Genomic DNA, 24358 nt, shown 5'->3' with positions numbered 1-24358 from the left:
TCAATGGCAAATATTAAACACTTTAACTTACTTCAGTTAATAATTTGAAAAAACTGATAATGCATGTTTTTTAATGAACAGTTGGTTAGTATCTAACTTTGTCATGTACTTTATAATATTATTAATTTTATGATCATTATTCATGTAAATAATAAATGAATACGAGTCAAGCTAGTCATATAGAAACAATTGATGAATTCAACACGTTGGTAAATAAATTCGTACTTAGACGAGTGAATTCAACATGCGTTTGTTAATTTGTTTAAAATATTGTATTGTTGTTTTTTTTTGATAGACATTTAGTTTCTTTAATTAATATAAATTTGAGTGAATAAACATATGTTTTTTTTTTGATTGTTGGATAAGCGAGTGGTTTTTGTTGTACAATTATTGGCTCACTTTAGCTGCTAACCAAATATTACCGCAATACATCAATAAAATTAAATATTATTGAGCGGTGTTTTTATCTATTGGGTGCTGGTATTTTTAATATTATATATTTATACTATTGCATATATTATTTTCATGTAGATAATTATAATATTATATAATACACTTGTGCTTGTAAATCGAGTATTTAGCCTAAATTGTGATCGTTTCATTTTTTTATGAATTTAATTTTCCAAACATTACTAATGACTGTAGCTTACAGCTTCGCATATTATATTTAAAGCGTTATTCAGTACAAAGTTATACCTACAACTATTTTTACGAATTACAAATAAAATTTATTAGTTGGTCATGTTAGTGGTGGTTTTACGGGATGAGGACTTAGGGAGATGGATACTATACTTGCGGTAGTATCGATACCTAATATACGTATTCACTGTGCTTAATTTAGTATTATTAAGTACGAGAGGCACACGTCCATAAAGTTCAGAGATTGTATTTAATATAATCACGGATTGAGATAATTCAATTTTTTGAATAGTTGATAAGTAGCTTTTATTTATAATAATGACCCTTACATATTTATGTAACTGCTTGAACAACATAGGCGTCTACCTGCATGAATAATGGTATATAAATATGTGTAACACAAAAAATTGGATACAATACCCATTAAAAATAAAAGACATTAAAACGGTCATTGATGCTCAATGATATAATATAACCAAATACTTATTACCAATTTACATTTCCTGCTGTATAAATATGACAATAATTTGACATAATATATCACAACAATAATAATAGTTTACCTTTCATTTAATTTGATGAAGTATCCGATGATTACACATAGCGTTGATGCGCGTGCCTTACCTTTGTAAGCAGTATTTTTTGTCAATCTTGCAAGTTGCAGGTATATGGGGCTAGTAATGTGGAAACGATACACCGTCATGCAGTGATTTAAAACGAAAAAAAAGTTTAAGGTTATTCAATAAAAACATGACGCTCCAGCCTTCAATTATGTAAAATATACAAAATCGAATTTCATATTTTGCACTATCATATTGTTTTTTATTTGAATGAACTGATTGAAATTATTTTATCAATTTTCAAAAGAAAAGCTCCCAAAACTGGATATGTTGATTTGCTAAGCATTGAGCATGCCAATAAATCGAGTTAAACGTCCTCGCCTAACCATGGTAAGGAATTATCAACCACTGGGTGGCTCTTTGATCAAGCAATATTTCATCATCATATTATTTAACTGTAAAATCCGTATTATATTCTTCCGTTAGGATACAGATATTTTAATTTTATATATTTAAAAAGAAGAAATATATCAAGGCATATTATCTTAAATAAATACAGGGTTAATTGATTGATATTGGAAATTTTTACTGTCAAGTTAAATCTTAAAAAATATTGTGGAAAATAAGTCTGAAATACATTTATTTATATTTTAACTATCATAAATATCTTCAGATATTGCTGGCCCGAGTGTGCCAACATAGATTGTAGAGGCTAAGGGCTTGCACATTCTTATAGATAGTACCTATAGTAACCTTGAGGTATTTATTGAGCTAAAAATATTAAAGTTAATAATATGAGCTTTTCAAGGTTGCAGTCATCAAGCCAAAAAAATCAATTATAAAATAATAATAGTTGAGTCCAAACGTTCAGTTTTATTTGCACTGGCTGCTGACTTGTGTTTATAAATCTGATTTTCAGATCATCATGATCGAGTAAATTAATATTTAAACACAAATTAGACTTGTACAAACGACTTAAGTGAATTTTAGTGTCACAAGAAAATAAGACTGTGGAAAACGGACGATTATCTAATTTTTGTGCAAGTATTCAGTAGGTTACCTATATATAGATAGTTGTAGTTTTAGCAGATAAAACTGAACGGGTAAACCCACCTTTTATACTGCTATAGTGATGATAGTATTAGCTACGCACGAGAAGCTTTACAGCGCTCAAATGATATCATATTCCTCGCCATTTTACCTCTTAAGTCATCCATCAACAGTTGAAATGACATGTCAAGTTTGTCATTTCACTACGTAACTGCAGTAGGATATATTGTACCGATGCTCACAGACTTGATGTAGAAATAGATCTGACTATAAAATATGTTATCTACTTGAAACAACCTGCTATACATCCTGAGTATGATATTCTACGTGATTAATTTTTCTGTTGCAAGAAAAATAATTATAATTGATATTATTTTTAATTATTTTTTTTCCTTTTATCCGCAGTATTGCCAAACATATTGCCCAAGTTCTTTCAGAGTCGTAGTTCTAGGGATCGAGGACGTGGGTGTGGAATGATTTTTATTTAATCATTAAATAATATAAGTGCCTATATGGCTATATCCATAGATTACACAAGTGTAGGTATATACAGTTGACGCTTATTGATTTAGGTTGATATTATTTATTTTTTTATGATAAGATGTTTTAACTTGTAGATTGTTGATCATTACTCATTAACTCATGTAAGGACACTTCGGAATTGAATCGGAACTTTGACATTGTGTACGCTCACAGATAGGTTTACTATCTGGGCATTGTTTTGTGTAGACTTTTTGTGGTTTATAGCGTACTGATGAAAGTTTAACAAACTCATCTGTGAATCTTGCAGGTGTCTCGTGAATAGAATTTTTAGAACTATTTGTTGTGCCACTGAAGAAGTTATTATTCTTGAATGCACTTATCGAAAAGTGTGTAGATTGATGTGTACCAGTAACGTTCATTAAATTAAAACTTTTTGTATAGTTTTTTAAAACCAGTCTTAGCACTATAGTAAAACATAATAATGTTGTATAATAAAGTAAAAATATTATTACTGAAATCGCCTATACCATCTTTACTTACTGTTGTATAATATTATAAAAATATGTTGTGTTGGTGAATGATGAATTTAATCAGTTTGTTTTTTAAAACACAAAAACAATTTTATGTATTTTGATTTTAACAATAATATTATCATGCACCTATGTATATAGTAGTAGTTATTATTTTCAGCCAACCACATTTTATAACATTATAATCATATTTAATTCCATTACCAAATTTATATTAGTGACAGCTATCCTGTTTCTCAATTGTATAGACTGATACACATATTATGTTCCTCCCGAAGAAGTGCTTGGTGGGTAAGTATTTAAAATAATTTTTTATTATGTTCGATATACATAGTAAATGGACAATAGCTACTATTAGGCATAACGATATTATATCCTAAAGTAAAAACGATTACTTTTTCACGACGCATAAAAAAACAAACTTTTGAAACAATTGAATATTAAGTTTAATATCAGATTCTAGTGTCTATTCATCTATCTATTTCTTTCATGAATGAAAAAAAAATCATCTTCATATTCCTCGATTACCTGAAAATATAAAATATTTACTACACACACACACACACACACAAAACACACGTGTATTTTTGTAGTACCTATACAATGTGTATAAATATAATACATAAATAATATGAAAAGAATTATTATTATTTTACGTTTATTACAGTGCTGAAATATATATAGATAAATACCATATGTATGGGCCATAGGTACCTATTAGATATCAGTGGGGCGGCTCCCGCATAAGTGCGATCGTACCCCCTACGGAGAAGAGTTTTTTTTTCATGTTTCTCTTTCCCAGTGTTGTGCACTGGATGATAAAGACTTTCGGTTTATGAAAAAAATGGAAAAAAAAATTGAATTAAATGTTGGCTTGTAAATTATATTATCTATAATATATTATGAAATCATTACAATTTGAAAATAAAATAATATATTTTCACCTTGTCAGGTGCTTTCGTCGACGACAGCGGCGGTTAAGTTTAGTGCGTACAACGCATTTCAATATATGCTAATAATGATTCTATACGAATATTACATTATAAATAATTTTAATATTTAAACGATAGTAGCTGGATTGTATCAATTGAAACTGGTTTTACGACTTTTACGCATGTGATGCGTATTGCGACTAATGTTTTTGCGTTAGAGACTTGAGTCACTGGCGGAGTATAATATTGTTAAGCGAATTCTAGTCTTGTATAACCAAGAGAGTACCTAAATAGGCAATATCAGTATAATATAATATGCATGGATAAAATAAGTATATTTGAAACTATACTTTTGTTTGTAGGATATTACATCATAGAAACCGAGGGTTTTCTCAATTCTAAAAATTGTTACGCCATACTTGTTATATTATTATATGAATTATCCTCACTAGGTGATAGATAGTAAGGTCCTTTTAATTTACTAACCTTGCATTAAGAACTAACATACTGATTGTCGTTAGAAGCAACAAAATATTGGTACAAGTACGATCATGTCAAGATTATTTACATTAAAAAAAATAATTTTAAAGCTGATTTAAATTCCTAGGAGGTAAAGATAAAGATAAAAAAAGACAACTTAGTACCTACACAGTGAACGAGGAACCGCAATATAGACTGCAGCTAGTAATTACCCCCAGGAACTCCAAAAAAGAGAACCTTTGTGAACTAACTTTAATCAACAAATAGTTATGGTTTTCAGTATTTGAAGTTTATGAGTTTGGTACAAAATACCCCAACATTTTAAACTTCAAACGCTCGTAAAACAAAATGTTGACAACCAATTTTTAATATTTTATTAGTACATTAAACTTGTCATACTTTCAGGTGTTAGTGATTGAAAATACAAATGTTATAAATATTAACTACAAACCAATTGGGAATTGTTCATGTAATAAATTCATTTTTATCAACAATTTAACTTCCAAACTCAGTGAAAGATGTTCTAATGGAGCATAATTGTTGGCAGTGAAAAACTAAAAAATGTCTAGCAGCGAAAATAAAGTTTAACAAAATTATAGAGTGCACCAACAATGTCAAACAATAATTACGAATAAGTTTGTTGAATATATTTAGTATGTGTCTGTTTTAGTTTGTACTGCCAAACTTAATGAGGCAAGATTGATCCCTGATCAAAAATTATACTCAAGCAAAATAGAAAGGTTTATAATACTAGAATAGTATAGAAGATTTTCGAGCACATGAATTTTAATGGTCTGAGTATTTTATTACCTAGTGTTAACATACAATACTTTAATATGTGTACCAAATCGTAGTATAACATGACATGTTCCGAGCGTATATTTGTTTATTTGTAGTATAGCCAATATAGGTACCTATATAATATGTGTTATGAGAATAACAACTCAAGGATGGCACATAAAAAACAGCGTTTATAAATATTATAATTCACAGGGGCATTCGGTGAACAATTGCACGATTCTGAAAACTATTCGTATACTATTCATACGAATATTTACCAGACGACTTGTGTCATAATTTGAGCCCGGATTTTATAAACTAAAAATGTTTCACAAATGTACAAAAAACAAAATTACATTAAAAATGTTTATTTTACAGCAAAAATTATTTAACTTAAATCGGAAACATTATTATTCATAATATTAATGAGAAACAGGACTGTTATGTCAGTAGAAAAGTATTGCATTTAAAGATGAATCATTGTATGGGCACTATCAACTATTCTGAACAGACATTGTCTCAACTCTCAACTACTAATATTTCTAAAGATATTTTATTTATATTTATATTACTATTGGTAATTTATTTTTGAATTAGTGATACGGTAGCTTTTATTCATTTTTTCCAAAACAAATTTTAATTATAATAATATTACTACTTGTTAATAATTTATAAGTATATATCTCAGTAACCTATGACGGTGGGAATACCAGTTATTGGTTTAAATAGTTTAAAATTGATATAAATATTTTGAAAATATTATTGAGTGCAGCGGATAATAGTATGCACTGCGGTGATACTAATTTCAAGTCCCGAGAAATAATATTTTGGATTCTGAGCGGAGCGATGCGCGATGTATTGACTCTACAATGATGATGAGATTTATTTTGTGTGTATCGTTATCGTATATGTGTACATGTTTTAAAGTAGAAAAATGCTTCGATCACCAACTTTGAGTGGTTTCCGGTAGTTAATGAATCCTCATGATATTTATTTGAGAGGTCAAAGTGAAAATTCTCAGTAATTTTCATATTAAACAAAAAAGAACTAACAAGGAAAAACGGGAATTTTTAATAAAAAACCAGTTTTTGACGAAATCGATAAAGTTTTTTTGCTGGAATTCAAAAATAAATAACTGTTAAGACTTGATTTTTTACAAAATATTTTTGCTGGAATTAAAAATTTTTAGCTGATGCTTACTAAAAGTGTTTTAATTCACCAACTCAATATTAGGAATTGACAAACTAACAATTGTCATCAGCACGCAACTAAATATTATAAATTATAATATTGTTTTGTGCAACACACTTTGTAAAATAAATCCAATTCTGATGTGATGACAGGTTGACTGTCAGTGGACTGTGGTATATCGAATATAAATTATTATTTTATTATAATTTACAATACTGCACTTTTTATTTTTTTAAGTTTATATATTATGTATATAACACAAGTTCCTAAGTAGGTACATAAAATGTTGATCTCGCGTCATTTGATTTGTAAAATCGGTGTCGGCACAAACAATTTTTATTCTGGAATAGTAATTTTGTATCAATCCACCTAGGTACTCCTGAAATATTGATACTGAAATGCACTTACACCCAAAAGTCAGTCAATAATAAACTGACAACTGCTCACTGTCCAGGTTAGGATTACAGGATTACAGGTTAATATTTTGACATTTTAATTTTTTTTCTCACTTTCAGGGACTAAAAAGACTGTTACCTACATAATAATATGTTATAGTTAAGTATCCACATTTTTATATATACCTATTTTATTTGGTAATTTTGAAGAAAGAAATGTAACTTTTTATTTGTTATTTTTCATTATCATGTTTTGTTTTCATAATTATTTATTAAAATGATGTAGGTACTTCAGCATACCAAAATGATAGTTTTAATTTAATATGTAACTAAAATATATATAAGGCATAGGGCTGTGAAAAGAGAAACCATGGCCAGGGGGTAGGTACTATTTCAGACTATCATTGGCCGCAAAAAAAAGTAAGTACCTATAGTCCAACATTTTATGCACCTCTAAAAAAATATTGGTCTGAGAAGAATCAATGCTTTCTTATATCGTTAGATTATTGGAATATGTGTTCATAAAGTTGTTTTAAAAATGAAGATTTTGCATGAGATGTTACCATATGTAGATATTAGTATAAAATACATTTCATTTTATTAAAATAGTAAAATTTACACGTGATTACCACTTATTTAAATAGGATGTAAATTTCTAACACACATAAACATCACTTTATGAACACATGTCAGTGATGTCAGAAGGCATTGGACAGTAACTCCAAATGAAAATGTACTAACTACTTTTCATCTTCTGACTTATATAAGCTAACAAGCAGTAAGCTCATTAAAACCCATAAAAATGTATCAAAAACTTTTTTTTGTATAACATAGTTCCCTCATGAAAATACAATAACATACCATGTTCTTAATGTTTAAACAATTATTATTTTTACTCTACGGCCTAATAAAGCGTTGAAAAATGTTTTGTTGGTTACTGAAAACTACGTTTTTTGGGGTTACTACTTAGTGGCGTATGACGGCAGAGCGAGTGTCACGTCTTCTTAATGGTAATTTTTAATTGAGTTAAGTTAAGTTGATAAAAAAATTTTTAAAAAGCTTTAAGTTAATAGTTATTATAATTTTTTTTAACTCAATTAAGTTAGAACTTATGCTATGGAAACTTACAGTCGACTTTGAGTTTTTTTAAAACATTTTTTTTTATAAATAAATATTGAGTAGTATGGTTCAAACTTTAAAATAATAAAAAGTTAATGTTTATGCATAATGCTGTATTGCATCATCAATAACAATTGTATTATATTTATTATTTAATTATTTATAAATTGAGGTAACTTAAGTTAAAAGTATTAGATTTACGATTAAAAGTAACTCGTTATTTATTCAGTAAATAAATAAATTGTTTAGATATATATCAATAAAAATCCAGTTTAGTTAAAAATTAAGTTAATGAAAATTAACTTATTAAAAGTTAAGCTTAATGTCAAAATTAACTTAGCTTTAACATTTTAGCTTTTAGGCTTGTCTATCTGTACTACGATGTAAGGTAATTGATCTTAAATCGTGATCTGTACAGCCTAAGGATTATACCTTATTATCGCTATCTAGTGATAGATAGTCGCAATGCTTTATTGTGAATAACACAGCCACAGCGAATATCTACTACCCTGCTATCTTGTTATATGTGGAAACATTTTCAAGTCAATAATCAATATAATTTGATTATATTCCATATCATATATTTTGCTGTAGAGTTTTTCGGTCTTGACATTTAAGTACGCTTGAAAAAATATCAATGCCGGTTTCTTTTGAAATATAATATGTATGTATTCAAATTTTACGTATATGTATATAGTGGTTCTTGAATTCTCTGTTAACGTTATTCGAAACCTACTTGTTTTTCTTAATATTATTTTCAAACAAAAATATTGGGGGAAAACTTAGAGAACTTTATAGGTTATATGTATTTCAAGGTTTAACGATTCTTGAACAATTATATATTCCGTAAAGCCCATTATAATTTTAAAACTTTATTCTTAAAAACGATTTGCAAATGAAACGTGTCGTGCAAGTGAAAGAAAGACTTTTATAGGTGTATGACTGTAATAACTAATAAGTCTTAAGCTAGAAGATATTATTTTAGCATTTATAACGTAGTTATGAGTGTTTATGATGTATACATTTATAATATATCATAATACTACCATTTGACAAGAAACGAAGGTTTTTTTAAAATTAAAATCGATAGCAATAAATTAGTTGCGAACGATGACAACCAAGGTAGTTTAAATGTTTACATTTTTATTATGATAGCCACGTACGCATCTCTCTGAATACGGACGAAAAAAGAAAATATCAAAGGACCTATAATAAGATACAATATTATATTATAGGTATAAGATCGGTTGGGCTTATAAAATGTATAGGTATAGACTATATAGGTACAGCAAATAGTGTAATATTATTCACGAGACATTATAATATCAAACGCCATGTACGGCGAGTAAAGTCTTTGATAATATGTTGATAGTATATATATATATATATATACTATGTATATAGTATATTGATAATATATATAACATTAATATTATATAGATATAGGCACATAACATATGGGTCATAATTTGGTGTACCTGCAGCTATACCTGATATAAACAATTTGAGGTCGTAAATTATTATTTTTTCTCACATAATATACGATCGGACGATTTTCCACGCGCGATTCGTGTAACCTAACTGCCCACGTCCAAGCTTTTCGGGCTTAACAAGTGTGTGTTTTTCTGGTTAAGTCGGTTGTGCGCTTGTCCGCGCGATGACGGCGGGTGGTATCGGGCGGTGGCGGCGGCGGCGTCCGCGGGTGGCGCGATATACAGCGGGAAACGTGTATCATTCATTTTATCGAGCGCGCCCCCGCCCCCGCACCACCCCGCGACTTTGCCACCCGACCAACCGAATCTCTTCCCTGCCCGTCCGCCCGACATCCTTCGCGGCGCGGCGCTCGGGACACGACAGTCGTCCGGCGGTTCTTGGGCAAGTTGTGCCGCTCGCGTCCGTCCGGTCCGTACGCCATGCCTGCCACGGGATTCGTGAGTCAGGACCCTGTAGCCGAAAAAACCGAACACGGCGATGTATTGTTTGCAAGTGAGTAGAGCATCAATCGTCGGTAAAAACGACATGTTGTACGATGAAAATAACATTAACGTGCTGTTGTATATAATATAATATTATTATCACATCCTGCACCCGTCGTTGTCAAAATCCTTGAAAAGCGCCTCGTAAATATAATAATAATAATAATGAATACGAAAATAATAGATGATGCCACTTGCTGAGAGTGATATTATATAGAAGTGGCTTATTTTGATCACGTTAATAGAAATTATTAGAGATTTCATGTTTTACCAATATTTATCGATGGTTACTTTTATGTTATAATATGTTTACCCGGATTTAGTATCACACAACGACAGGTGTTTAAGTGTGTTAATCTGTAGGTAGTATAGATAATATATTATAGTTTTAGTGTATGCATATTGTTATATACTCTTCATAAACGTAAAGCGTATAAACATTGCCGTGGAAATGATATATTTTGTAGCTATATTGAAAATTAGTTTACCGTTTAAAATAAAATTACATTTAAGAATAATGGATGTTCTTGGAGGGAGGTGGATACTTTCAATCCAGTGTTAATTGAATTGAAATGAAGCTGGTATTTCAATTAATAATGAATACAACATTATAAATTAGGAATTTATATAGACAATTACATTTTCGTAAAATCAATTATAAAATATGTTAATTTCATTCAACTTTCGACTTTTTCGCTTTTTTACTATAGATATATTACGAAAAGAAATATATAAAATGAACTTACATCACTGTTGTAAGACAACTCCCTACAGTTCAATAGCTGACTAAACAGTTTGATGTTTCTATAATATAAACAAATTAAAATCCAATTTCTGATGTATGGAATACATGGAACAACTTGTTGAAATTTGGAGAAAAAGTGCTGAGTTTATCGATTTAAAAGGTTTAATACGATTCGTGTAATTTATGCGGGGATAGCACCGATATACTAGGTATAGAATATGTATTAAACGATTAAATTAACTACTATATTATTATTATATTAATCTAGTTGTAATAATTGCGTAGGTTTAGGTCATAAACATCTAAACCATACTAATTGCTAAACATTGTTTAATTAATAGTTACAAAACGGCTACCTAGGGTTGAATTTATTCGTTTTTCAGCAAGTTTGTACTTGTTGTTAGGTATTATAAAAGTTTAAATGTTAACACAAAATGACATGAAAAATAAAAATAAAAATTTTAATCCCCTGGGTTACAGAAATAATATTAATTCAAGTAAAAAACACATTTTTAAATTGCATGTATTATTTTAAAAATAATTATTTTTTCTATTTTTTATTAAGTAGCTTAGATTGTTGATATGGTCTGTAGGATACTTAGACAAAATATCTGTATTCTCTATATTACTTTAGTATAATACGATATTTTTATAATTGTAATACATAAAATGAAATAATTAAGTGTTGTAATATTTTTTTAATTCTAAAATATAGTTTGTAATTTATTAAAAATATACTGATGTTTAAATCAACCTATCTTTTTCATTATACTTCTGTATTCCAACTAGAATCCAGGTTCCTTATTTATTTTTTTATATTTACAGTATACAATTATTGTAAATGTTTATGTTAGGGAATATTAATATTAAAATTACTCAAGATTATTTTAATGACATTTTTGGAATGAGCGGGTAAAAGATTCCTCGTCAGAATTGAATGTTTATCGTTATTAAATTTATTCATTATTATATGTTCCGTTTAAAAGTTAACTAAATTTATAAAAAACTTAGATAGGTACCAATCATTTAAAAAGTTCATCATTTATTTACTTATCTTGTACATGTTTAACCTACATGGGCCAAAAAACTTGAAAATGTAATATAAGGTCCGTTATAAGTTATTTTTATAGCTATTTAAAAATACCAAAGCAAAATTTATTTTTTCGACCTACAGTATTATTAATGGTAAAACCAATTACTTTAGTACCAATATAAATATATAATAAAATATAGGCAGACAAATCGTCATCGCTCAGAAACGATTTTTTTTATTCAAAGAGTCATCAATTATCATTGAATTTAAGTTTAACACATGTATTACACTGATTTACTTAACTACGAATTATGCTCTTATTTAAAAATAAGGTAATTAGATACCTATATGGTAAGAAACAGTCTTCTTTTAAAAAATTGTGATTTTGTATTTTACGATTACAGGTCTAGGGTAAGATTATATTGTAACATATGTAATCATAAAAATATATTTCGTGGATAGTGCAGACGATTTTGATTAACCCTTCCATCAATCTCATACTAAAGTATTCCTTCTCGTCAATAAAACAAACCTACAGACCCCACTCACACCAATCAACTAATCATAAGCGGGTGTGATTGAGCCGTAATTTTTACAAATCAAAAATAATAATATTATTTTATATTCTGTTGTACTTAAATAATAATTACCTTATGAATTGTAATAACAACAGAAGTATAACATTTAAATTAAAATCGCTAATTTAAATTTATAACCTGCGGTATAAACGGTATCAGCAGGGTTAAATTGTATATAATATAGCTTGGTATATAATCTGTCCAGAAATAATAACTATTATTAGTTTTATAGTCTGAGTTTCACTCGATATTTAAATTGTAACTAGGCCCAAAAGGAGCATTAAGTATTTATTTTATTCAAATTCTAAAAACCTTTTAAAAGATTGGATTTTGCCTATATTAAAATTGAAAAGTTATTTTCTTATTGATTATCTTCTGCTACAAACTTTTTTTTATGTTACTTAGTTTAAGTAAACATAATAATATGTATTGTACCTTATTAAGTTTGATCAATTTTTATATAGTTCTTTGTGTCTGTATTTGGTTAAGTTCTGTTTTTATTTTCCAATTTAATTAATTTATATATGTTGGTAATTAACTGAACAATTACACGAAATATTGGAATTTTTAAACTGAATAATATTGAACTCATTAAGATTGTTTTCAAGTTTGACCTCTTTCCGTAAGGTGAGTAAACATAAAAAAAAACAGATAGATTTTTTGACAAATTTCTCACATCAAAAAATTAAAACGAGATAGATGAGAACATTTAGTCTGACTACATTTAATCAACCTAACCTAACCTAACCACCTCACTGCAGTAGTGTGTGTGAATCTCAATACGAAGAAGTAATTGCAATAATAATTATTTTTATCATTATTCATTATCTATAGATAAATGTTGTAAACATTTTTCGACACTTATAAATTTTGGTTATCAATATTTAAATTTCAAATACCGTGATTATTTTTACTATCAATTTGATTCCTACGATAGAACTTTAAAACATGGAAAATTGTTTATAACCTTATATTTAATAAACAGCAGAACAACATAAAAATACACGTTGAATTGTATTTATATAAATCTTCACTGTCTAATTATTAGACTCTGACATATGAGTAATTTGAACAATTTTAACATATTGGTATAAATAATTAAATATAGATTTATTATATAATATTATTTGTAAGATATTATACTTACCTACTACTTCTTATATCGTATAACATTATACATTTTGGGTTTTTATTAGGCGTTCGCATAATTTAACATTATGTAAAACGTTAACGTATAATTGCAACACATTTTATAATTCGTAATATAAACTTATATTTTATAAAATACTATATTGGCTTTTATCTACTGTAGGTACTATATTATACTTTATTGTGAAAAACAACAAAATAGTGGTATATAACATGTGTTAGGATTTAGAAATATTGAAAGTATATTTTAGAAATACAATATGGAAGTATAAATTTGTTCAAATTTAGTATATATTATAAATAGTTATCTTTAAAAAAGTTTTCACTAGTAAAAAAATGATTTTATTTCAGATTATGGAACGACTGAATTGTTGTATACAGGAGGATGTGCAGTTATGGTATTGGGAATTTTGATTGTCTCATGTCATATTTGTGCTAAGAAAAAACTATTATGGTTTAAAAATAAAAGCAAACTCCCTACTGCAGCATCAGAACCACATTTGGCATTTTATCACCGAAAGCCGACCACAGCCGTGAAGGCCGTCAAAAACCCAACTGGATCACATTATTTGAAAAAAAGCCCAAGTCCTACAGGCAGCAAAACACCTGTTGTAATAATATTCATATAAAGTATACTTTATCGTACATACACTTATTCTAATATTTGATTTTTAAGGGTGATGGAAGTATAAGTCCCACCGGATCAGAGAAAACGTCTAGACATTCACCAACCATAAGCCCGACCTGTGAACAAAAAACTGTGCAGCCACCGACACACACGTTGTCGTAAGATAAATATTTTTTTATTTAAATGGTGTTATAGAGACCTGGGAAATAGCTCATTTAATAAACTGGTTTATTTAATAAATAATAATAAACATTGGGTACATCTGTAAATTGATAGAAAATGCATACTTTTCTACGATAAACCGTAAAATAATTGAAGTGAGTACATGTGAGTAGATCAGAAATTAATTGGAAAAATATTTTTTAAAATTTAAAATGAGTATAAGAATAAAACTATAAAGGTATTATAGATAAATTATACAATACACATAATACATTGTACATTGAATTATATTAATATAGTTTTTGAGGAGAAAAACACACAAAAGATGGAGAATACTTATCGACTTCAAGGATAGTTTATTATTAGTTTATAAGCTTTTATATTGACGGGGAAAAAATATGTCTTCAACATAATTAGATATTATATTATAAAGTTATAACTTATAAGCAAAGTAAAATGACACGGTCTTGGAGTTTAGAAAAGAAAATTTGACTTCTAAATTGTATCGATTTGAATTAGTATATACTATAGTTACCTACTTAGAATAAAAACTAGTTGATCATATTAATACATTTTTGAAGTATGGTAGTCGAAGAGTTCTACAAACTTATTGATGAAATTTAAAATAATAAAATATAAAAATTTGTGTAACGTTTCATTTTTTGCAATAAAACATTTTTTTATCTTAAATATTTTTATATCTTTAATAGTTCTCGTTAGAATGTAAAAAATATTGTTGACAGTATATTTTACTGATTTATGTAATAAAATTATTCAAAGTCATAAATATATAGTATATCAATTATGCTGACAGGATCAATCAAAGGGGTGATCAATTTTTAAACTCAAAAAGGGTGACATTTTTTCCATTTAATTTTTTTTACGTTTTGACATTTGATAATTGTTATGTGGCATCGAAAAAGGTATTAGAAGTTGAAACACTTTTGGCACAGTGTGATTATTACTCTGTAAGACACTAAGACCTATAACGCTGTAGCTTTGCTATATGCTATTTATTTTGTTTTAATTGTATATATATTTTAAAATATTTAAATAATAAATGTTATACTTATAGAGTTGTCCATGAGAATGAAACGGATAATAAGTTATCATCAAAAAATAATCAGCCACAACACGAAACCGGCCCAAATGATATACCTGGTAAAATGGGAGTACTTTTTTTTAAACTTCGGTGAGTTAATAAACTAGTATTAATTATTTTATGTGAATTTTACCAAGTAATCCATCACCTACTAACCCATTTCACTTTTACACTGATTTTTTTTGTTATTAATTGAAGAAAGACATAATGCACGTTATAACCAGATTTAATTGAGTGTTTACATTGATCCATTATACATAAAGAATATAAATTCTGTTAGCGTACTTTCAAAAATAAATTTATATTATTATTATGAAAAGCTAACAGTCACTTAATAAAATTGAATATAATATATTATTAAGTGCCAAAGAAAATATTAATTAAAAATGAAGTAGGGATCTTTTACCCTTTTTTTTATTATGTACACAAAATTTTACTGACTGCGCTGTCATATAAACTTATTCATAAGCAATACATTTGGGACATTTGTTAAAAGAGTCTTTTACAGTTTTATCCAAGTAAAACTTATTTTGTTTGGCGGTTACTGCGGAAAAAATAATAAGATAATCTTTTTAACAAAATAAAAGCAAAATTTTGTTTATTTTAATTAAGGCATAATATATTATGAGTTATAAAAGTACCTATACAATAATAAAGCACCTACATATTTGAATGGAAGAAGAAAATAAAACCAAAACCAGAATAATTTACATTTTATTTAATTATTGGCTATAAATAATTTATGTAGCAGGGAGATCTATTGAAAATGTTGTATATAAATTGTAACATTTACATTTTAAATTAATAAAAATAAAGTAGGTATTCATTTTAAATTACTTTTTTATGTGACAAAAGCAGTGAAAAACTTGTGTAAATAATTTATTTTTAACTTGGCTTAATTTAGTTATATGGTAAAAATATGGAAGTAGTTATTGGAGGTATAAAAATTATAGGGTTTTTCTGGTGAAAATTAGAAATTAGGATTACATCTTTGAAGAGACTTTTAAGAAGCAAAATATAGTTTTAAAGACAATATCATGTAATATGTTTTAGGTATAAAAAAGACAAAAAAGTTCTTCTGGTTAACATAAACAAATGCATGGACTTAACACCTAAAGAGAAAAATTCCGGTACTAGCGATCCTTACGTAAAATTGCAGTTATTGCCTGATAAGGAACATAAAGTTAAGACACGAGTATTGAGGAAAACAAGGAATCCGGTATACGACGAAGACTTTACATTCTTCGGAATTCAAACTAATAAGCTTCAAGTGATAAGATAATATTATAGCTGTACTATTTAATTATATATTATACTAATAGACAATTTTATTTTAGTCTATGACATTACATTTTGCCATACTGAGTTTTGATCGTTACTCCAGAGATAGCCTAATTGGGGAAGTTTTCTTTACACTGAATGAAAAAGATGTGTTGGAATCGATTGAAAAAGAACAAATTTCTATTCAAAAGGATATCATACTTCGTAGTGTTAAAGTATGTGCAATGACAAGAATACAAGATTATTATTTACTATTATTTCGCACTGCGTTCCATCAATGAATATTGGTTTTAATTCGTTTTTATTAATATATAAAATTGATAAATGAATTATTAACAAACTAGTAGACTTTTTTATTTGAAAGTTGATTCAATGTTGTTTTATATATTGGTTTTTAGCAGTCACAAATTGCTAATCGAGGAGAATTATTGGTATCTTTATGTTGGCAACCAGCTACTAGAAGAGTAACAGTTGTTGTGCTGAAGGCTAGAAATTTACCTAAGATGGACTTGACTGGACTGGCTGGTGCGTTTTTAAAATTTAAATAAATTATAAATTATTTTAGTAAGTTAGTTCATTTTATGTAATACATTAATGATGGTAATATAAGTATAAGTTGAAAGCAGTTTGTTTATTATATTATATAAAATCATACTATCATAGTTCAGCATCAAATCAAATCTCAAATATATGTTTCATTCGTTTTAATTTGTTGTTTTATACAACTTTTATTAAACTTTATATGTACTTAATTAATTATTTAAATCAAATATTTTATTTTAGAGGTGCCATGCAACTATGCAAGTATGCAACATTATTTGAAACGTGGTTTTGTGTTCACATATTTGATGTAATATTTTATTTTTAGATCCATTTGTGAAGATAAATTTCTTAGTTGATGGAACACGCATATCAAAGAAACGGACTCACATGAAGAAACGTACATTGAACCCTGTTTATAATGAATCATTTGTGTTTGATTTGCCTTCGACTGTTGTCGATTTACATAATGTGTGTATTGAGTTTTGTGTTTTCGATCACGACAGAGTCACTAAAAACGAAGTAAGTTATTTAAAGAAAATCTAGCCTATTTCATATCAGGGTTAATAACATATTATTTTCCCTCTAAATGCCGTGTTGTAATACATGTTAAGTAAATTTTACTTTAGGGGTTAAAGTGTAGTATTAAAATGATTACCTTTGTATATAATTATAATTAATGATAATGTTTTTAGATTATCGGACGAGTTTTAATGGGACATCCGGACAATCCATCTGTAACCGCCGAACGTCACTGGAAAGAAGTAATGAATGCACCACGAAGGCAAATTGCTGATTGGCACAAATTGGTTGTTTGAACCAACAACGAACAGAGAAAAAGGATATTGCAACAAGAATAAATAATGTTATCTATACTCTTCCTATAATTTTTGGTTTGATTTCCATTTTGTACCAAAGTTTACCTCTATGTATGGAAACAATCTATCATAGTCATTTCCAAAATATACTCTGTACATTGTCCAAACGTATGATTGACAATATGGCCCATTATATATTTATATGTCCATTTTAGACGTTATGTTAAATTAAACATTCATAGGACATGTTGTTGGTAAACATGAATTGACACAAAAATATTGTGAAGTATACTGTTTAGTTTTATTTTATTATTGCCGACCTTTGAACCAAAATCATTGACAAATACAAACAGGGTGTGTTAAAAGAAAAACCGAACAAATAAGACAAGATGAAAATAAAAATATAACAAAATCAAATCGTTGAAGATGGTAAGGTAAATGTGCAGTCGACATATTTTGTCTAACTTATTACTATTAATTTTTTTTTTATCTCTCGGCAAATTTAACATCGCATGTTTTAAAATCCATCTTGTTTAATTTGTTTTTAATATAAAACAGCTTGTGCATGAGTTTATAACATTTAGTGTTATTGTTAAGAATATAGGTACGATGTAATGTAGGTAAGCTAAGTTGTCATGCAAACAATATAATATTCACAATGTGCTATTACACTAAAAAAAAAAAAACATTTAATACAAATAATATACCTAGATGTATAAGTTATTTATCGACCGTATTTTTTCGTTTATAAAATGTTTAGAAGAATGATTAATTATTGCGCGTGCGCCCACACAAACACACACTCACATACACGACACATTCATACACACACCACAAAATAAACGTGTATGTATTATAAGTATATATAGGTACCTACTACTAAACACTTAAAAATATATTAACGCATAATAAAAAAAAATAATATGGAAGTATCAATTATTATTATAATTATAACATAATTATATTATAATATGCATATATTATATAGCTGTTTATTTGATAATATTATTATACATTTTTGTAGTCATATTAATATATTTTTAATTTTACAATATCATTTTTTTTTTTATTAATAGCAAATATATTACGATTTATAGCTTAGAATAATTAAAATTAATAATATGTTAAAGGAAATAGTATTTATAATTACATTTCATGTTTTATTTGTATTATAGGTACATATTATTATAAGTTGAAAAAATATAAAAATAATTGTTTAAAAATAGTTTTTTAAACAATAAAGCATTACCTATATTAATTAGTTTGTGCTTCTTCTCGTCCAAGTTTAATGTACACCTACTTAGATATATCTTTTTTGTAACAATATAATTCTAAAAATAGTTTAATAAGATGCAAATTAAAAGAAAAATCGTTTCATTTTTCTTGTTAATTAGTTTTTGTTGTTGTTGTACAAACACATATTATTATAAAAAGTTTAGTAGCATTATTATAATATTATATAGTATACAATGTCTTGGAAATCAAAGTAGTTTCAATCAATACAATAAACCATTTCCTCGTTGAATAATAAAATTGTCATCGAATAATAACTAATAATATAATATATTATACGTGTTAACGATCGATAGTGACAACTATACCCATATTCATGATTTTACTAACCATAGCATTTGAATGCTTTACACCTAATGGCTATTATAATATATCTTAATTAAATATTTTGTGTCAACCAACCAAAATGACGTAGGTACCATAGTACCATCTACTCGGTCTCGACGAAGGTGACAATTATGTGAACGGCGATGTAAAGTATGATGATCGATGGTGACGTTAATAAAATACATTTTTGTTTTATATTCATAGTTTTTGTTGACGAGTTAGTTAATATTGTGATGAGATGGGTGCTTCGAACTTTAAAAAAGTATTGTTTAAGTTTCGACTGGTACCTCAACAATTGACTAAAATTAATTATTTCATAAGCTTTCCGCACTCCCATAAATAAGATCAAATAATATCCTATAATTTCTAGCTAATACCATTGCTACTGCTATGTAGTTCAATTGTTTTATTATTTTACCACCACGTTAAACGCATTGTTGCCACTAACCAGTCAACTTCCGCATACCTTGTCCAAGTTGTTCATGGTCAATTAATTAAAAACCACGAAGTTACATATATTATATTTACTATATTATATATTTTAAATTAAAAGTACAAACGATACAACTGTAAGTAACCAATAGTTTAATAATTTATAGTATAAATATCACATATTATGGAGTAAGTATACTACCAATTGTATCAGTGGTGTATTATGAAAACAAGCTGACATTTTAAAGTAATATTTTAGTAGCATTTTCGAAACGTTTAACCAAAGTATTAAAATGTAAAATATTAAATTATCAACAGGAGAATCTTTCCACAGCCATACACGATACATTTCTAAACTATATTATAGACGAGATTTTATGTTAAATCAAATAATATTAAATGCGCTGTCACAATAATACATATTGTACAGAAGCAGTTAATCTACGGTAACAAAATTAGAGAGGAAATTGATATCGGTTATGTAAATTATGAAATCGTATCCTGTTATATTATTATGTTTTATTTGTTTAGTTAATAGTTTGGGTAAGCCAAGGGCGTTTTGGCTCTTTATCTCCGTGATCGAGGAAACGTCAACTAGCAAACGGACAAACACAGACGGATGTGATCCTGCGCTCCACCACGACGACGGACCGACATAAATTACTCATTCAGACCATGTAATCTGTTGTTTCAAAATTATTGTTTGCTTTCAGTTATGATTTGATTAAAAGTAGTAGGAATATAATTATTACTATCAGCATTCTAGTTATTAATAAACAGCGACAAAGTTGTTCGAATTTTTACACAATCTTCATCGACTCGTTCACTACAATCATTATGATCATTGGTTTTTGTTGTTCGCAGAACTTAACGCAAAATACAGTTTACATAGAAAACAATCCATCATGACTTAAATATTTTACAGCAGATATTATACTGTAACTAATAATTACCCTAACCTAACCCGAGTATTTGTGTCTGTGTACCTAATAGCTACCTATGTACAATAATATATTTTATACAAGTCCAAACGAAAATCAAATATTGATCATATTCGTATATATTATAGTTGGTATTATAATAATAGTACCTATACTTGCTATAATTAAAAAGCTAATAGTTATTGTTCGGATTTGAATATATATTAATAATATTTTATAGTTTTGTACAGCCAAAGTGTATTACGTCAAAACATGTAATTCAATTAGGTACCCTTTTAGACATAAATATATTAAATGTATTGCTCCCCGCAGACTCAAAAGAATGTGGAATCTTGATTTATTATTAAATATATGAGTATTTTATTTTTAAATATCAATGCTAAACATATAAGTACATAATTCTGAGGGGTATTACTATTGGGTAACTCTTCTTAACACAATATTTATGTTATTTTTGTAATTTTTTATTATTTTATTACCACAATAACTTATTAAGAACATTTATTTATTGTTCAAACTGTTTTTTTTTAATAAAAAAAAAATTAATATATTTAGTAAAAATGTTATTTAAATTATTGCAATACATGTTATTAGTTTCTTAAAAATTAATTACGGAGGCAATTGATAGTAGTGGATAACAATAAATGTGCAGCGTTTTAAAATCAAAAGGTATAATCAGAAGTGATATCGGATTCGGTCATTAAGCTGACTTTTACGTAAAGAACGATCTTTATACGGCTGTCCATGATATCGGAGTACATATTTTCAGAATCACTAGGAGGAAAAAGTAGTATAATTTATATTCAATTCTATCAGTGGAAAACCAAGTACCTATGAATATTATTAATTTGCTTTATTTGAGCTAGACGGGTTTTTTCTAGCGTACTATTACTATAATTTATAGTGTGTACATTAATAATTGTAACTTTGGTATTCACAACCTCAAATGTATTTTTACAAAAATTAAATATAGGTAATAACTGTTTTAGTCGTTTAAGTCACAGCACACAATCAACCTTTATACAATAATCTACAAAACACGCTTTACGGATCATCGCATGTTGTCATTACACGGATATCAATAATAAAAATTACATTTAAAAATATTATTAATACTCCCATAAGATTTCTGGCTTACCAGTTAACAAAATGTTATTTTACAATAAGTTGAGAAATGCATTTGTTTAGCTGTATAAGTGACAAAATTGTCTGAATGTGAAGACAAAATAGATTATTGTGAGGTTAGGTTAGGTTATAATAATTAAGCACTGCTCATTTTATTACAAATCATTTTTAACGAACTTATCATTTGTCCAAATTAATTTAGCAAGCCTAAAAATACCTATGTGATTACATTAAAATCTGATCCCTTGGGATAAATTTTTTGTGGATCATGTGACAACAATTTTACATTTTGAATTCAATCCCAACCCCGGTAATTCAGTAATTGTTTAAATATTAAATATTTAGTTTATGAAAAATAGGTCTTTAAATGGTTAGAAGAACATTAATGGGTGGGATATTTAGTCCATGTACAAGCTGTTTATAAAAATTAATTCAGATATACAAAGATATTTGAAGTCAACTTGGGTTATACTTTTGCATTACATTCAGTAAAATGGTCTTCGACTTAAATAATGATAGGTACTCAAATCCCTATTTTTGCTGATATCAAACACCCAGAACTAAATTTTTGATAAACATCTCACCCTACCTCACTTAAAAGTCAAACGTCAAACACTTCAAACACTTAAACCATGACTTCATCTACTTGAGGCTTTACAAACTATCTCTTAAATAATAAAGAGTACATTATACACTGTTATTTTAAGACCCATTTGGTACCTTTTATTGCACTATAATATAAATAATTAATGTATTATGTACAGATTGTAAATTTAATGAGTTATAATAATAATAATACAAAAATACATATAATTAAATTTATTGCAGAATGTATTGTATTGTGAAATTTGACTCATCCAAAACAATCGTTGTTAACGAGTGTAAGAAGAGGAAATTTAATGACACTTTTCAAGAGTTACATATAGCATTAGACGGAGCTCTCCTTGTGGCTGAACAAACTGGACTTTGATATATCATGAGTGACGACTAAGACAATTAATAATCGCTACGATGTTACCATTTTAATTTTAATATCAGTTTAATTTATATTTAATAAGATAGTTCTCTATATTGTATTTTAAGTTTACTATAAGAACATGTATGAATATATATATACTTATTTAAAATATGAATTCGATGTGAAATTATCAAAATATTTTCGTGATGAATAATAAATATTGACTAATGTATTGGCACAAGATAAACAAACTAAAATCATAGTTAAGATTTTAATTAAAACGCAGTGCATCTATAAGCTTTCTATGCTGTCTAATAGTCCTATAACAGTATCGTAGCCATGATTTCACAATGGGAGGGAAAAAACAAACCCAAAATTAGGTACATGTTTGTCTGTTGAAGTTAGCTTCCTTTATAATGCTCTTAAAAATATAATCATCAAAATCTACCCCTCAAAAGGTACAGCAGTATTCAAAACTCGTCGATCCAAAACTCCACTCACTCTAGAACTCAATGGTAATAATATGTTGTCCTAGATAAAAAATTAACTTGGAACCCGTAAATTTCTTCAAAACAACAAAAAGTATACTATCGACTAAAAATACTTAACCAACTCTGTAACAGACCTATTATCGACAAACCACCTTAAATTGGAAATACTACGGACTTTATTAGTACTCTAGGCAGGCTCCATTTTGAGCAACCCCGCCAAAACTCATATACACAAAATTAAAGTTTTCTAATCCAAAATATATATTAAAAACAATTAAAAATGCACCCTAATTTGTTAGAAACGAATCCCTTCGTACAGACTCCAAACTTCCTACTGTCAAGACTTATATAAAAGATCTTTCAATCAACGCTACAACATGCGAGCAGTGCACAGTATTTGAGTCTAAGTGACAAAGCCTGTATACGGAATTAAATAAAATCAATAATAATCATTTGTATCAATAAATTATTTGCTGTGTCACTATTAAATATACCCAATATTGTTGAATAATATGTTGTAACGTGGCCGGAGGAACAACCAGTTAAATATAAGATATCAAACGAGAGTGGTACGACTCTATAGATATAATTACCATAGCCAGGGGTAGATATATAGATAT

At 27.8% G+C, this 24358-nt stretch overlaps 1 protein-coding gene across 2 annotated transcripts; it reads left to right on the top strand.

Annotated features, from left to right (window-relative positions):
- Nucleotides 1-9996: 9996 nt before the first annotated feature.
- On the top strand, nucleotides 9997-18881 carry LOC111035361 (synaptotagmin-4-like). 2 transcript variants are annotated; one of them, XM_022316946.1, is made up of 9 exons: nucleotides 9997-10145; nucleotides 13992-14248; nucleotides 14317-14426; nucleotides 15506-15622; nucleotides 16586-16802; nucleotides 16870-17028; nucleotides 17212-17338; nucleotides 17682-17875; nucleotides 18049-18881. In XM_022316946.1, the coding sequence occupies exons 1-9, from the start codon at nucleotides 10073-10075 to the stop codon at nucleotides 18169-18171; spliced, it is 1377 nt and encodes a 458-aa protein (XP_022172638.1). In that variant the 5' UTR covers nucleotides 9997-10072; the 3' UTR covers nucleotides 18172-18881. The 2 variants fall into 2 exon arrangements, with proteins under 2 accessions (XP_022172638.1, XP_022172637.1); XM_022316945.1 differs by having other exon boundaries at nucleotides 13992-14251.
- The last annotated feature ends 5477 nt before the right edge of the window (nucleotides 18882-24358 follow it).

The sequence above is a fragment of the Myzus persicae genome, unplaced genomic scaffold (assembly GCF_001856785.1).
Source record: "Myzus persicae strain clone G006 unplaced genomic scaffold, MPER_G0061.0, whole genome shotgun sequence".
Taxonomy (NCBI): Eukaryota; Metazoa; Arthropoda; class Insecta; order Hemiptera; family Aphididae; genus Myzus; species Myzus persicae.
The sequence above is the reverse complement of the archived record's forward strand: the minus strand, read 5'-3'. Positions and strand labels throughout refer to the sequence as shown.

What these genes read in the sequence shown, in the direction of transcription:
- LOC111035361 (XM_022316945.1), top strand. Translation starts at nt 10,073, where the DNA reads ATGCCTGCCACGGGATTCGTGAGTCAGGACCCTGTAGCCGAAAAAACC. An exon ending in CGGCGATGTATTGTTTGCAA is followed by an intron (nt 10,146 to 13,991) that starts GTGAGTAGAGCA and finishes ATTTTATTTCAG; the next exon opens with ATTATGGAACGACTGAATTG. An exon ending in TCATACTTCGTAGTGTTAAA is followed by an intron (nt 17,029 to 17,211) that starts GTATGTGCAATG and finishes ATTGGTTTTTAG; the next exon opens with CAGTCACAAATTGCTAATCG.